This window comes from Setaria viridis, chromosome 4, assembly GCF_005286985.2.
Source record: "Setaria viridis chromosome 4, Setaria_viridis_v4.0, whole genome shotgun sequence".
NCBI classification, from domain to species: Eukaryota; Viridiplantae; Streptophyta; class Magnoliopsida; order Poales; family Poaceae; genus Setaria; species Setaria viridis.
The window spans coordinates 3,455,441-3,471,417 of record NC_048266.2 but is presented as its reverse complement, the minus strand read 5'-3'; the positions used below and the strand labels follow the sequence as shown (position 1 = coordinate 3,471,417).

The 15,977-nt window shown below is 47.6% G+C and overlaps 1 protein-coding gene across 1 annotated transcript; it reads left to right on the top strand.

Annotated features, from left to right (window-relative positions):
• Positions 1–792: 792 nt before the first annotated feature.
• LOC117851830 (hydroxycinnamoyltransferase 4) lies at positions 793–2,424 on the top strand. Its single transcript, XM_034733732.2, has one exon. It carries the CDS (start codon positions 928–930, stop codon positions 2,221–2,223), a length of 1,296 nt encoding a protein of 431 aa, XP_034589623.1. The 5' UTR covers positions 793–927; the 3' UTR covers positions 2,224–2,424.
• Positions 2,425–15,977: the final 13,553 nt, after the last annotated feature.

Below are 15,977 nucleotides of genomic sequence, written 5' to 3'. Positions count from 1 at the left end.
TCCGGGTGAGGACGGGAGGCGGCCCTCCCTCCCCCGGCCAGATCCCCTCCCCTCGCGGCCGGATCCGGGTGAGGATGGGAGGCGGCCCTCCCTCCCCCGGCCGGATCCCCTCCCTGGTGACGCGCGGCCCGCCACCGTCGTCTCCATCGTCCTCGTCGACAAGGTCGGCCGCCGGAAGCTCCGGGTGGCCCGCCCCTCCCCGGCGGATGTGGCGGCGTGGTGGGCGGCGGCCGTGGCGAGGCGGCGTGGTGGCGGGTGGCAGTTGTGGCGGTGGTGGTGGCCGGCTGGCGTTTTTGTATTTTTTTTTATTTTTTTCGAAAAATATGTCTACCGAGTGTTTTTTTGTCACTCAGCGAAAGCTTCGCCGAGTGCACGACAGAAAACACTCGGCAAACTTAACTTTGCCGACTCAAAATTTACCATGTGCCGTTTGCCGAGTGTGTGTTTTTGAGGCTTCGCCGAGTGCCCCAGGCACTCGGCGAACTTTCTGTTTCCGGTAGTGTAGACGACGATCCAAGGAAAGGATCACGTTTGTGCTACCTGCCCTGTCCATATGTCTTGTCCGGCGCTGCATCACAATTCACAGCATCCCAAGTCAAGAAAATGAGGTCTTCGTTCCAATCCCCACTCGCTTTATCTGCTATGCCGCAGTCAACCGAGGGAGGAATTTCACACGCGCCGGCGTTGGTCCGCAGCGCACTTGCAATTGCAGCATCCAAACTATACTGTCCACTACCATGCCACCACCACCAACCGCCCTCATGCACGCTTCCCTCCTCCTATATAAACCACCAAACGCTAGCCAAAACCACCACAGCATCCCACAAGCCCAGCAGCAGGCAACAGAGACATTGCCACGTGTGCACTGTAAACTCACCGGCACGACACAGCTAGCTAGGGCGAACCGCGAACCCCGCCGTCGCAACGATGGCCACGGTGGAGCGGCTGACGACGGAGCTGGTCGTCCCGGCGGAGGAGACGCCGGCGGGCGCCGTGTGGCTGTCCAACCTCGACCTCGCCGCGCGGCGCGGGTACACGCCCACGGTCTACTTCTACCGGGCCAACGGCAGGCCGGAGTTCTTCGAGGCCGGCGCCGTCCGGGACAGCCTCGCGAGGGCGCTCGTCGCGTTCTACCCTCTCGCCGGCCGCCTCGGCGCCGACGCCGCCACCGGGCGCGTCCAGATCGACTGCACGGGCGAGGGCGCGGTGTTCGTGTCGGCGCGGTCGGCGGACACCGCGCTGGACGACCTGCTCAGCGAGTTCGTGCCGTGCGACGAGATGCGGGCGCTGTTCGTGCCGCCCACCCCCGCTCCGAACCCGCCGTGCCCGCTGCTGTTCGCGCAGCTCACCCGCCTGCGCTGCGGCGGCGTCGTGCTTGGCCTCGCCCTGCACCACTCCGTCGTCGACGCCAGGAGCGCCGCGCACTTCGTCGAGACGTGGGCGAGCATCGCCCGCGGCGGCGGGGACGCCGCGCCCCTGCCGCCATGCTTCGACCACCGGCTCCTCAGCGCGCGGCCGGCGCCCACGGTGCTGTACGACCACCCGGAGTACAAGCCCGAGCCGGCGCCGGCGCACGCGGTCACGGCACCGTCCTCCACCTACGCGAGCGCCATCATCACGCTGACCAAGGCGCAGGTGACGGCGCTCAAGGCGCGGTGCGCGGGGGCGTCCACGTTCCGCGCGGTGGTGGCGCTGGTGTGGCAGTGCGCGTGCCGGGCGCGGTCGCTGCCGGACGACGCCGAGACGCGGCTCTACTCCATGATCGACATGCGCGCGCGCCTGGCGCCGCCGCTGCCCCCGGGCTACTTCGGCAACGCGGTGGTCCGGACGTCGGTCTCCGCCACCGCCGGGGAGGTGGTGTCGAACCCCGTGGGCTACGCGGCGCGGCGCGCGCTCGCGGCGACGAGCCAGGGCGACGACTACGCGCGGTCGCTGGTGGACTACCTGGAGGGGGTGGACGCCATGAACCTGCCCCGGAGCGGCATCTCGCGGGCGCACCTCCGCGCCATCAGCTGGATGGGCATGTCGCTGCACGACTCCGACTTCGGGTGGGGCGCGCCCGTGTTCATGGGGCCGGCGCTCATGTACTACAGCGGCTTCGTGTACGTGATGCAGGCGCCGGGGAAGGACGGCGCCGTCGCGCTCGCGCTGTCACTGGAGCCCGAGAGCATGCCGGAGTTCAGGAAGGTGTTCGCCGACGAGCTGGCACGCCTCGCGATGTAGATGGATGGCGCGTCCGTCTCTCCGTGCTTGACGCGTCGTGCTAATGAATGTAAGGTACACGGAGAATCCGTCCATCCGGGTTCGAGTCATCTTCGAATTGGATGATCAAGCTCATGTCATGTTCTTATTAAATTTGGCATGGACCAAACAATGTACTGTACACGTGAACTATTTGCAGCAAGCTGGACCTTGATTGTTTAACCCCGTGAAAACTACTCCTCTCGGCATCAACCAAACATGGGAAGATTAGACTGCAACTTGTCATCGTCAATGCCGGAAACATAGAATATTTTCCACAGCGTACCAAACGTCGAAAAGGTTGCTGGATGCAAATCTGACCAGTCCCCACTGCGAAGAGGGGTTCCGTTAGTGGCACATCGCTCCCGTAAAGCAATCCATCCAAGGGATCCTTTTTCCTTCCATGGTGATCATTGGAATTTACCAACCCCAAATTAACTAGTTGACATTTGACTCAAGACGACGACGACGACGACGACCTACCGTGCAGTTTGGCTTGGCCTGCTTGCGCTCATGGAGTCACGGTGACGATCGGTAGATGCAACCATGGCGTTGGAGCGTTTTGCAACCTTCAACGAGAATTTGAACCGTCTAAGAATTGCCTAAACACTTTCCAACCACGTTTATTTCCTGCTATGTTGTTGACACTTCGATCGTGATCAGTCATGGCTAGTTAATTACTTGTCTGCCTCTGACGTGTGCAGGTGATTCTGCCTGAAGTTCCAGCTTATGGATGGGCATGGCCTTGGCTCATGGTTTCAGACCAACCACGCTTCCGATGACATTTCGATTCCGCCCAATCCATCATCGTCAGTTACTTGGCTCTGACGTGCAGGTGCTGCCTCAAGTTTCAGTACGGATATGATGGGCATGGCCAATTGGCCATAGCTAGAGGGTGTTTGTTCCTTTTGTTTATTTTTAATCCCTGTCACATCGAATGTTTAGATACTAATTAGGAGTATTAAATATAGACTAATTACAAAACCCATTGCATAGATGGAGGCTAATTCGCGAGACGAATCTATTAAGCCTAATTAGTTCATGATTTGACAATGTGCTGCTACAGTAACCATTTGCTAATGATGAATTAATTAAGCTTAATGGATTCGTCTCGCGAATCAACCTCCATCTGTGTAATTAGTTTTATAATTAACTTATATTTAATTCTTCTAATTAACCTCTAAAAATTCAATATGACACGAACTAAATATTAACGAAACTTGTTAATCCAAACACCCCTCTAATCTCGCTTCGACGTCCTTCACGACACTTGTGGACGAGGGAGCTACGTACGGTTCAAACTTCAAAGGATGGCAGATGCAATGTCAGTGTCATGGACAGGTCGTGCACAGGTTCTCCGAAATGATCGCAAGCCAGCTGTAAGGCTGGTACGGTGCAACCGAGACTCATGGTGTTATGGTCAGACTCCTCGTTCGCATTGGGCAGAAAGAGGTCGCCGAGAATGAACTGTACGTTCTTGTGTTTTACTTTGTGTAGCATGGACTAGTATATCATAAAAGCAGGCTAGCTAACTGCCTTCCGTTCAAGAATCTCAAGCTTAGACCTCATGTTGTTAGCGCTTGTTTAGTTCACCCTCAACTCCCAACTTTGGTACTATGCAAAAAGAAGATTCTCCATCACATCAAACTTGCGGTACATGCATGGAGTACTAAATGTAGATGAAATTAAAAACTAATTGCACAGTTTTGTTGTACTTTGCGAGACGAATCTTTTGAGCCTAATTAGTCAATGTTTGGACAATAATTCACAAATACAAACGAAACGCTACAGTGTGCTACAGTGCTGTAATAGTAATTTGTCACCTCCAAACTTTGGCAACTAAACAAGATCTTAATATGAAAAGTCGACAACAGAGAATCTGTGATTCTTCGGAAGATCCCACACGCAGCAGGCGCGCCGGAGAAGAACAGTCTTTGCATACTGATTCAAGAATCTTGCTACTCAAGCAACTATGATGCTTCAAGTAACTTTTAAACATGATGGCCACGTGAAAAAGTCTCGTCCATATAAGCCCATCCATGGCAGAAAAAGTACGTAGAAATGGTTAACTCATGCCGCATAATAACACGTATCGGCATGGTATACCTCCATGATTATAAATGTGCTAGCTTGTATTATGAACTGGCACGGATACATTCCGTAAATTCATATGGAGTTGGACAGAGACAAATATCATATGAAATTATAGGTTTCTTCAAAATCAATAGCATAGTTACCTAGTTACAATTTTTTTCGCAGGTGAAATATTTTTTATCTGAAGTCATTAGATGCTTAAATAGTTGATTAGAGTTTTGGACAACAATGTGGATAAATATATCATTATTAACTTTTTGACATGTACTTAAAGTTGCCTTTTGTCCCTACAAAACTTGGCAAAATGGTCAAAGTCAAATATTTCTCATACATATTCTAGTATATTTAACTTTTTTGACACGTACTTATGGGGAAAAATGAAAATGATCAAATACATCTATGTTAAAAGAGCGATCTCCATGTGACCATGTCCCATACGACAAGTAAATCAAATCAGATGGGGTAACTAACAAGCACGACGCCTCTATTATTCACTGATGAGCAGCTAGTAGGCAAGGCCAACCGAGCTAGAATTATGTGAGCTGAGTCGTCGTCCGTCTCCAAATTTGAGAGGTCGCAGCCGGCTCGCCATGCATATGCACCCATACACTCGCCCAGAATGGTTCGATCAAATGTTATCGACTGCCGACCACCAACCCCTGTTTCTTCCAATGGACCCCATATCTGCCTGCCCTACATGTCCCTTACCACGCTTCCTTCATGGACTTAACTGTGTAATTTATCATGGAATAATTGAAGCACTGACAGTATCTTGGAAATGAAAGTACATCTTTTTCCAGATTCCAAACTAAACTCTGATACCACAGAAAGGTACGTGTAATTTGACATGGAATAGAATACCTTTTCTCACTCTAGGCTAGCGCACTCCACAGCGCACCCCGCCGGCGGCCATCCTGGCCCCGGCATCCACCCACCCTCCAACCTGCCGGGGACCGCCATGCCTCAACGCCCACCTCCACCCGGAGCCCCGCAACAGACGGGTGACAATGGTGCCGGATCTGGGGACGACGAGCAGGGCGACCCCATTGGCGCAAGCACCCTCGGACCGGCGATTGCTCCAATCCCGACGCCGCATCCACCTGCCTCCAACCCTTTGAATCCCTTGCCCCCCCTACGAGCGGCGAATGGAGAGGCCGTCGGGGGAGACCCCCGACTGGCTGCGCTACAGTGCCTCATCATCCTCTTCCCAGAGGGACCGAACTTTCGGTCAAGGTCGCTTGTTGCTGCTCGCCGGAAAGGAAAGACGGTGGCACTGGACCCATCGCCTACCGCTTCTCCCTCCGCCCCCCCTTTCTGGTGGATTCATCGCGGATGTGCGGAGAGGAGGCCTCCCCCATAGCTTTGGCCCCAGCCGCTCTAGGTCGCGTACTTCGCCAGAGCGCCACACCTTGGTCGCCACCCACCGCTCCACCTGTGCACCTGGGACCTCTTCATCCAACTGGGAGGGACTGCCAGATGACGGCTAGGTAGAGGTGTGTCACCGCCAGAACCAACGCAGAGAAGAGCGTGATCTGCGGCCTGCTTCAAGACCGGTGCCGGCCAACTTGGCGGGCAAATGCTTCAACTGCTTTGCCACGGACCATGTAGCCACCGCCTGCAAGAATCCCTCCTGATGCATCCGCTGTAGACAAGAAGGTCACCGGTCGCGACATTGCAAGTGGGGTCGCTTTCGCCGTATGCCCCTCGATGTGCTCGGCCACCCCCTCAGGGACATACTGCTGTTTCAGGTTGCCGCCAAATGCGTTCTGGCCGTGGCCATGGCCGCTCGTATTCTTTCGATGCCTCAAGATCTGCACATTCTCAATCCACTTGGCATCAAGATTCTCCTCCTCCAGCAATCTGTGCACCCTTGTCTTCAGGTCCTGAAGACATGTCAATCTCCCCTCCGCCACCCTCACCAAGGCCCTATGGTGACCCTGCCCGTCGGCCTGCTACAGAAATGTGTGTCGTCCCAAGGTCGCAAAAGATCGACTGTCGCGAAGCCCGTCTGTCGCAATGTGCCTTGGTCGCAATGATTGGTGATGCAGCTGGGACGCGTGCTGGAAGAATTCCTCAATGTCATCCCAGAGGAATACATGGTACACCGGTCAGAGCCGGATGACTTCCTGGTCGAATTTAGCACGCCGGAGATAGCAAAGAGAATTCTTCACTCCCACCTGCCTCCCAGAAGCACCTTTTCAGTTGATTTGGAGAAGATGGTGCCGCCAGCGACTGCAAGTCTGACCTCCTTGCGATTCAGGGTTCTTGTTGAGCTGCGTGGAATACCAACACATGCTCGGAGTGTGGACACAGCTCAGGTGATTCTTGCCTCAGCCTGCTCGGACCTGATGGAAGCCCCTGTTCATCTAGCTGGAAACAACATGGCTGCTTTATTTGTTGCCTGCTGGTGCCTACATCTAGACATCATCCCAAAAGAGAAGCTCATTTTCATTCCTGAACCACCGGCACCTTGTGTTGAATGTGGCCTGTTTCTCAAGCCCCATGAGCTAAACCACTCCAAACATGATGGATTATGGTATAATATCAGTATCAACATAATTGAGGTGCAGGACTGGACCGTCTATAGTGATTCCTCTGACGATGGCACACCCCCGAACAACTATGACAACTCCAAGGATGAGGACTACCTTGGGTTTCGTCAACGTAGCAGGAAACACCCGTGGCCTAGGAAAACAAGATTCACAGATGCGGCCGATGGCTCGAGTGGAGGACTAGCTCTTGGTCCTGGCTAGGGCCTACCATTCTCTTCTGGGGCAGCAACAGCACAACTCAAAGCAATGGTCTGGAAACCAACAGCAACTTCACCCCTCTAGGCTTGGTTGCTACTCACGCACTTACATTTTGGGCGTTTGGAAAATGCTACTGGGCACAAGACAACCAAGTTGACGAAGCCTACAGAGCCGGTTATACCACTAGAACACCCTTTGGCTTCGCCTAGGCACTGCAACAACTTCATATCAGACTCCGAGGATACACAGGGGCAAGATTTAATCCCCAATCTCGCTACCTTGCAACAACATGATGACATGCAGGTGCCGCGGTTTGATCCGATGGTTCTGGAAGCTAATTGTGGTTCCAAAACGTGCACTGAAAAATTAAACTGCGATACTGCTGTGCTGCTCCTATCATTAAACCGGCCACAAACAAATTTCCAACTCGAGGAATCACAAATCATACACGACGCAATAATGATGCAGCAAGCAGCGTGGTCCTCAGTTTGTAGGCTCCCCACACCTGGGCATGTTCCTGCTCCACCTGTTGAATATGCACAGGTTAATGTCACAATGGATCGAGGGGGGTTTCAGGACGGGAACTGCAACACACCTGTCTGTTCAGAGGGCCAACAGGGGAGCATTTTGCCTGAAGCTGATGCCTCACATGGCTGTACAGAGGACACAACTAGGCAGAAGAAGCTGCAGCCTGGAGTGGGCAATAATGTGACAACCTTGCCGGGTGGGTCGCGGGTAACGCCAATCATTGACTGCAGCACAGAACATGAAGAAGCCATCCTCGAAGTCGTACGCTTCGATGACGCCCCACCTCTTGTGTTGCCCACTTCAGCACATGATAATTATGTCACTGTCACCAGAGGCTCCTCTCAGACGCTGCCTTTTCACTTTCCTCCGGAAGCTTCTACGCCGGTTAAAAACATTGTCGCTGACTTCGCAAACTCCATTTGCAGGACAAGATCGCCGGTCGCATTGGCGCAGCAACCCCTTTGGTGCAAGGCACACACACCATCCCAACCTCCCACGCGATGATCAGGAGGAGCGAGAGGTTGGCCAAGAAATCTCGGCATCGAATAACAAATCCAACTTTGCAAGCCTAGAATGTGCTAGTGAAGAAATTGGGCATTTCATCTGCTTCAGGGCCACTGGATGCCGTGGCCTTCCAAGAATTCATCCATGTCTTCACCAGCACCTTGCCAGTCTCTCGGTGTGAAGCTCTTGATGAATTAATTCCTGATAGTCGGTCGCTTTTTAGTGCGGCGGTAGTGGAGGTTGAGCCATGAGATTATCCCTCCCTCAAGGTTGTATTGGTCGCTAACAGTGTTTAACATGACTAGTGAAAACTTGTTAATTTGGAATGTCCGTGGGCTCAACTCTAGAACTAGACGGAATGTGGTACGTGACCTGGTCACTCAAGAACATGTGTCTCTTCTAACTCTACAAGAATCTAAGCTTGATGTATGTAATGATGCACTAGTTCTCAACCTTCTGGGATCAGACTTTGATTTTTATGCGTTACCTGCGACAAATACCTATGGGGGTATATTCCTAGCTTGGAGAATGGGACACCTGGGAAGCCTCTACCTCAATTTTCCGTAATCACTCCCTGACCCTCATGATCAAGCATTTGCCAACAAATGTTGAATGGCGGCTTACATGTGTATATGGTCCCCAAACCGACCAGAATAAAATCCGCTTCCTCTCTGAGCTTCAGGACGTCAGGAATGGTTGCACAAGCAGGTGGATGCTATGTGGTGACTTCAATCTTATTTACAAGGCGGAAGATAAAAATAACTCTCGCCTTGATAGAAGGATGATGGGTCGCTTTAGACGTTTTCTTGATGATCTAGAACTCCAGGAGTTGCATTTAAATGGTCACTTGTTTACCTAGAGTAATGAAAGGGCTGACCCAACGATGGAAAGAATTGATAGAGTTTTTGTGTCCAAAGATTGGGCGTCCTCTACACAAACCACAGTCTACAAGCACTTTCATCTCAGTGCTCGGATCATGCACCCCTGCTTCTTCAAACTAATTGCATCCCTAAAGCATTCAAGCAATTCCGCTTTGAGTCAATTTGGCCCAAGTACGAAGGCAACCTGGAGACGGTTGAGCAGGCATGGTCGTGCCCACCCCCCTGGCCCGAAGCAGATGCATTTCGGATACTTGATTATAAGCTTCGCAACACGACGGTCGCGCTGAAAAAATGGAGCGCTAAACATGTTGGCAGCGTCTGGTTGCATATGGCTATTGCCAAAGAGTTGGTGCTTAGATTTGATATTGCTCAGGAATCTAGGACGCTAGAACCCCATGAAAGAACCCTCCGCAACAAGATGAAGCTCAAGTGCCTTGGCCTTGCCTCACTACTCAGGTCCATCATTCAGCAAAGATCACGTATAACTTTTCTAGCCGTAGGAGATGCAAATACAAAATTATTTCACATGCAAGCATGCCATCGCAGCAGAAAAATTACATCCAGTCATTCAAACTAGGGGACTTAGACATTGTAAATGAGGTTGATAAAGCTGAAACGGTCTTCTAGCACTTCGAGAACATTCTTGGAACTTCCTACACGCCAACGATTTCCTTGGATTTTCAGCGTTTGGGTATTCCTTCTGTTGACGTGAGCCATTTAGACTACTGCTTCTCAAAAGAGGAAATTTTGCACACAATCCAAGAGTTGCCTCTTGACAAGGCACCGGGTCCTGATGGATTTACAAGTTTATTCTATAAAATAGCTTGGCCAATAATCAAACACGACATAATGCGTGCTTTTCATGCTCTATGGACCCTGGACAGTCGCAGCCTCTACCTGTTAAATCAGGCTTACATGGTCCTCATCCGAAAGAAGTTGGATGCTCTACAAGTTGGAAACTATTGCCCCATTAACTTGATCCACAGCTTCTCCAAACTATTCACTAAAGTCCTAGCTAACAGATTGGTGCCCAAACTATAGAATCTGGTTCGACCAAACCAAAGTGCATTTATACAAGGTCGTCTATTGCATGATAATTTCTAAGCAGTACAACTCTCAGCTAAGTTACTTCACTGTCGCAGGGTGCCATGTGTGCTGATCAAACTGGACATCTCCAAGGCATTTGATTCTGTGGACTGGACGTTCATGCTTCGACTTTTAAAACACATGGGCTTCACAAGACGCTGGCTCAATAATAGGGGCTTAAGACAGGGATAACCATTATCCCCTATGCTCTTTGTTCTTTTGATGGAAGTCCTGAATGCTTTGATCAATCTAGCAGATATTGAAGGTGTTCTGTCCTCCTTGGGCAACAACAGCATACAACAGAGAACATATCTTTATGCCGATGATGCTGTATTGTTTTTGTCTCCTTTGTAGCAAGACTTGGTGGCCACTGAAATTATCCTGGAGGTTTTTGGGGGCACCTCTGGGCTGCACACGAACCTGTAGAAATGCCTAATCTCTCCTATTCAATGTGACCTCTAGGACACCGTTAGGCTGCTACAGTTCTTCCCAGGTCGCCTTCAAGCTTTTCCATGCTGGTATTTGGGAATTCTGATATCTCCACAAAAAATGCATAAGAATGACCTTGTACCTCTAATTGACAAGATAAGCGAAAGCCTACCAATGTGGAAAGCTAAGATGATGAGCAAGGCCGGTCGCGCGGTAATGGTAAAGGTCAAGATGTCTGGTATTCCTATCCACACAGCTGTAGTAATTTCTATATCTCCCTGGGTCATCAAATGCATTGATAAAAGAAGGAGTCTTTTTGTGGAGTGGAACTGAAATGGTTGCGGGAGGCAAATGCCTCCTGGCCTGACCCAAGGTACGTCGACCCACTGAACTTGGGGGTCTTGGGATCACAAACTTACAGATCATGGGTTATGCCCTCCGAATGCGTGGTATGGTTAAAGAAGATAGACAATGCCAGACCATGGGCTGCTTTACCAGACACTACTGAACCCATTGTCGCAGCCATGTTCTTTTACTCCACATCCATGCAAGTTGGTGATAGAAAACCAACATTATTCTGCACTGATAGGTGGCTTGATGGTCGCTCTATTGCTGAAATTGCCCCCTGTCTGTATCAAACAGTAAGACTCAGGACACGCAAGAACAGAACTATTTATGAAGGTCTACAGGATAGAAGATGGGTCAAAGACATTACTGAAGCTCTCACAGTCCAAGTTCTGCTCGACTACCTAAACATCTAGGAAAGATTGAGATCGATCACATTACTTGAGAATGTCCACGATAGGATACTTTGGAAATGGACAGGAGATAACAACTTCTCCACGGCTTCAGCATATAGAGCCTTTTTATTGGACAGTATACCATTCCCGGAGCAAAAATCTTTTGGAAATCTAGAGCCCCTGCCAAATGCAATTTTTTTGTATGGCTTGCGCTCCATGGTCGTTGTTGGACAGCTTCGAGGTGAAAGAAACATAATCTCCAGAATGATGACACCTGTGTTCTTTGCGGGCAAGAACCGGAGACTATAAATCACCTATTTGTTAACTACTCCTACTCTAAACAAGTGTGGTATTCCTTTTTATCCAGGGTCAATTGGAAGTCCAGAGTTCCTTCGGTGCCAAATCTAACGCTTGCAAATTGGTGGATGGCATTGTGAAAAGGGATCAACAAGGTACACAGAAAGTCTTTTGATTCAGCGGTCATCCTGATCTCATGGTCCATTTGGATAGAACGAAATGCAAGGACCTTCAGCAGAGAAGGGAAAACAACAGCTCAGCTAGTGCACAAAATCACAGAGGAGGCATGGTCATGGATTGCTAGGAGGTTCATAAGCCTGTTGCCTTTTGTCTTAGATACTCCTCATGTTAATGTGTTTGTAAATTGGTCGCACAATGACATGTAGTATCTATCTAGTGAACTCTCTGCTTAGGGCACGTCATCCCATCTAGATGACAAAGCCCTACCCTAATGTAAAATTGCTTCTTCTCTCTTAATGAAATACGTGCTAAGACACGGTCGAAAAAAATAATTTTACATGGAATCCCCAGCCAAAAAAGCCAAAACCAAGTTTTGGCACCATAAAAATTAAGCACACCGCCATGCATTTTTTTATAACCGCACTAACATAACAGGTTAGCGTGACAGCGGAAGCAAATAATTTCAGCAAGAACAGGATGCCAATCTATTCATGAAGGGCAACATATGCATCACACATACTTGGAGGAAATTACAGCAGGAACATATCAGCAAATTGCATCTGGATGCCATCAGCAATTGCAACATGAACGCATCAACAATTGCAAGTAGATCTCATCATCAATTGCAACCGAAACACATCAACCAGAGAGATACCAGATTTAACATGGAAATCCCAAATCAGGAAAAACCATGGGACCAAGCTAGCCAAATCTTCTTCCACTATATGCTTGTGGGAATACAACAAATTCTTTTCTAGATAGCACTAAGGCTCACATACATCAAGACTTCACCATCTTAAATAGCAACAACAACAAGATTTGGAGCAACAAGCTAGGGTATGGAAGGACCTCACCAAAGAGTGGTGGAACAATAGATTGGAGGATCTGCTGCTTCTCAACCTTGAGGACAAATCCCTCTTGCTCTCTTGCAAGTTCTCCTCTCCAATCTTCCTTCTTCTTCATCTCTTTGTTCTTCTCCTTGTGGAGGTTGTGTTCTAAATTCCATGGCTCTCCTTCTCTTTGTTTCAGTAGGCTCCCCTAAGGTTGTAAGGCAGCAGACTTGATGCTAAGATCACCCAAGGTTGGTCCACATCTTAGGCTATATTTCCGTTACATGTGGGGTTGTTCACTAGTTAGGAGTAATTACTCTCCTCACTTGCCCACATCATGAGGAGGATTTTCCCAATATTTTTTTGTCATGTGCCTGTGCAGTTGTCTCTGCCGATAAAAAAAAGAGAGATGCCATGCTCTCTCTACCTACATGAAGGAAAAGTATCAAAGCAACGACAGCAATAGCTTGAGCTGCGCGGACTGAGCATCAGTCGGGTGGACCTAGAAGTGACCTCCGCCACAGACTGAATACAGTGCCTTCCAGTTGGTCTCTACACAAATAAAATAACATGCCGAACAAAGCAATGAGCATGTTAGCAGGTTGACATGAGCTTTTGTGAAGTTATCTATAGGCCTTATAAATTTTTTTTCAGTTGGCTATCTCACTTGACAAATTTTAGCTATTGACTTTGGAATGGTTTATGCCTTTGTGGTGTGGTTTTGTGGACTAGAGCTCTTGTTATCTATGTTTCAATTGAGGTGTATACCATGTTATTTTGTTTGCCAAATGATCTTCGTGTCTGACATGGTCATGCGAAGATGCATATGTTTATCTTTCTATATTTTGCGCATGTCCAGCTTCAAGGTCACTGTGGTGAAGGTGGCTAGCTTCGCCTCTAAGACTTAGTTATTTTGTGTGAGCTAGGGAATGCGAGCAAGGTCGAAGGAAAACAAGTTAACAAGCCAAGAAGGGAGCAAGTGCTTGTAAATTTCAACAACCTCAAGCTGGCAAAGTAGGAAAACCAGTGAAGTTAGCTATAGCCAGTAGCGTGCACAAGCAAAGCTCTACAAAGTCACTGTTGATATCGAGCAAGTGAGCTATGGAGCACTATGCAAGCGAAGATTCTTGACCTCGTCTTAAGAGTGCATCGGTATAACTTCAAGGGCTTGAAAAGACATTTGCTTGAGCTTTCTAATTCCAGTGAAGGTCCATTCTTTACTTTGTTTCCATACTGTTCTTTTGGTTTTACATTTTCAAAGCCGAAGGTCGCTAATTGTAGACTTCTCGCTCAGAGCCACGCTGTAGCAAAGGGACATAAAACCCAAGAATTTGGTGATGTTCGTGAGGAAAACGATCAAACTACAACATGCCACCGAAGATCCACAAGTACAAGAAAGTGACCATATGGCTTTAGCCATAGTCATACCATCATCCCAGGCCAATTATGTGAAAGCCATGAAGATGGAGAAGTAGAATTAATGGTTGAAGGCAACGATGTTGACCTTCATGATGCATGAATATGAGAAGACATTGTTCAACTTCATCGTCAAAGCCAAATGGCTTGAGTGAATTAGGGCTAATGTCACATAGCAATCAATTTCCTAAGGGCAAACAAGATTGGCTTGGGTACAACCTTGTGGGTGCATCCAGGGTATAACCTAGTGGACTAAAAATGACAATTTAGTAAAATGTCTCACAACCAGGGTACAACCTTATGTGTGCATCCTCAAAGAAGCTTGCATACATATTGTGTTCTGTCCTTGTAGTATTATCTTTTGTAGGACTCACATCCTCTATCACATTATGTTCCATATCTGTATCCTCTACCACATTATGTTCTATATTTGTAAAACTAGACTAAATATCATCTAGTTTGGCTTTAGACATACTTGACAGTGATTCGTATCTTGGTGGAGTAAGAAATACAGCTTGTAGCAGTCCTTGCATGTCATCTAATCTTCCCGGTCTATTTTCTACTGTAGCAATCCTTGAGACACACAAAGTAGGCATACACAGCGTCATTATTTGGCATATGAGCAAATGCAAATGATGGTGGGTCATACTCCTCTCCATGGTGGTTCCAGATTGTATAACCCTGAAGAATACCGTCACAATTCAGGTGTGTCTAAACTTCATCACAAGTTCCGATCACTCTGTTTTCACAATTATTGCAAGGGCATGGTATTTTTCTATTATATGGAAGGTCATTGAAAGCAAAAGATAGGAATTGGCCGACTCCATCTTTGTAAGCAGGGTCATGTCTTGGTTTACTTATCCAACTTTGATCCATCACCTATGATGATATGTAATGATATAATTAAAAAGTTAAGAAATTTGCAGAATTTAAGTTCTAAGTATGTAAAAAAAATTATGGTTGAAATGAAACCTATCTCAATTACCAATCATACTGAAAAACATAAACAATATTTTTAACAATACTTATTACATCTATTATTTTTTTCTGCATATTCAAATATTAAAATCTATATTCCTCATTTAATTATCCAATACAAGGTGCTAGCTTTATCGGGCTATGTAACAACTGAAGTTATTTATGATACATTCTTTAAGATACACAATTTTCACGAATTTGTTTGCAAAGCAATCCTAGTATTAATTTTAAGGTGGAACTAAATAAAATTATATAATTTAAGGTTATGCCTTGACTGGTATAATATTGGTTATACAATTTAATCTCTAAGCCATAAAAGATCATACCAGCAGAAGTCGGCATCAAAATATTGGCCAGTTTCATATTTCTGGTTCTTCTACCACTGACAGCAATATAAAAACACAATATTTGACTTGCCTGTATAATTGGTGAAGGAGCAGAAGAAAACAATCTTGTTGATAGTTGCTACATTCTACAAAATTTAGCATAAAAACCAATTAAAACAGCCAGATTACTTGTTGCAACAAAAATTGACACAAACTCACGAAGCCACAACACATAAACAATTGAACAATGGGGCCATCAAGTGGGGGATTAGAACAACATGCTTAGAAATGTCAACGGAAGATGGCTCTTTTCATATTTTATGTGTTACACATATTTCTATTGTTTTTTATTGATAATCGCTCGCTGCATCTATGATAGTGTAGAAGAAAACACATGTAAGTAATGTCCTATGTTCTATCTATATGATTAATTTATTTTCATATTAATGTAACTTGGATAAGCTGCGCTAGAGCTCATAATCCTTTTCTAGTTCTAAGAGTGGCATGTGCAAATCAAATCCCGGCACATAGCAACTCCAATTGATGAAGCCCTGAACTCCTAGTGTCCCAAATATTTAGATATTTCAGTCCCGGATTTCTATCATTCATCGGCAGGCCTGTTTATTTGACACTTGAATGAAGATGAATAATAAAAAATCGGAATGGAGATAAACAATAGAAAAATCAGAGACTGAAA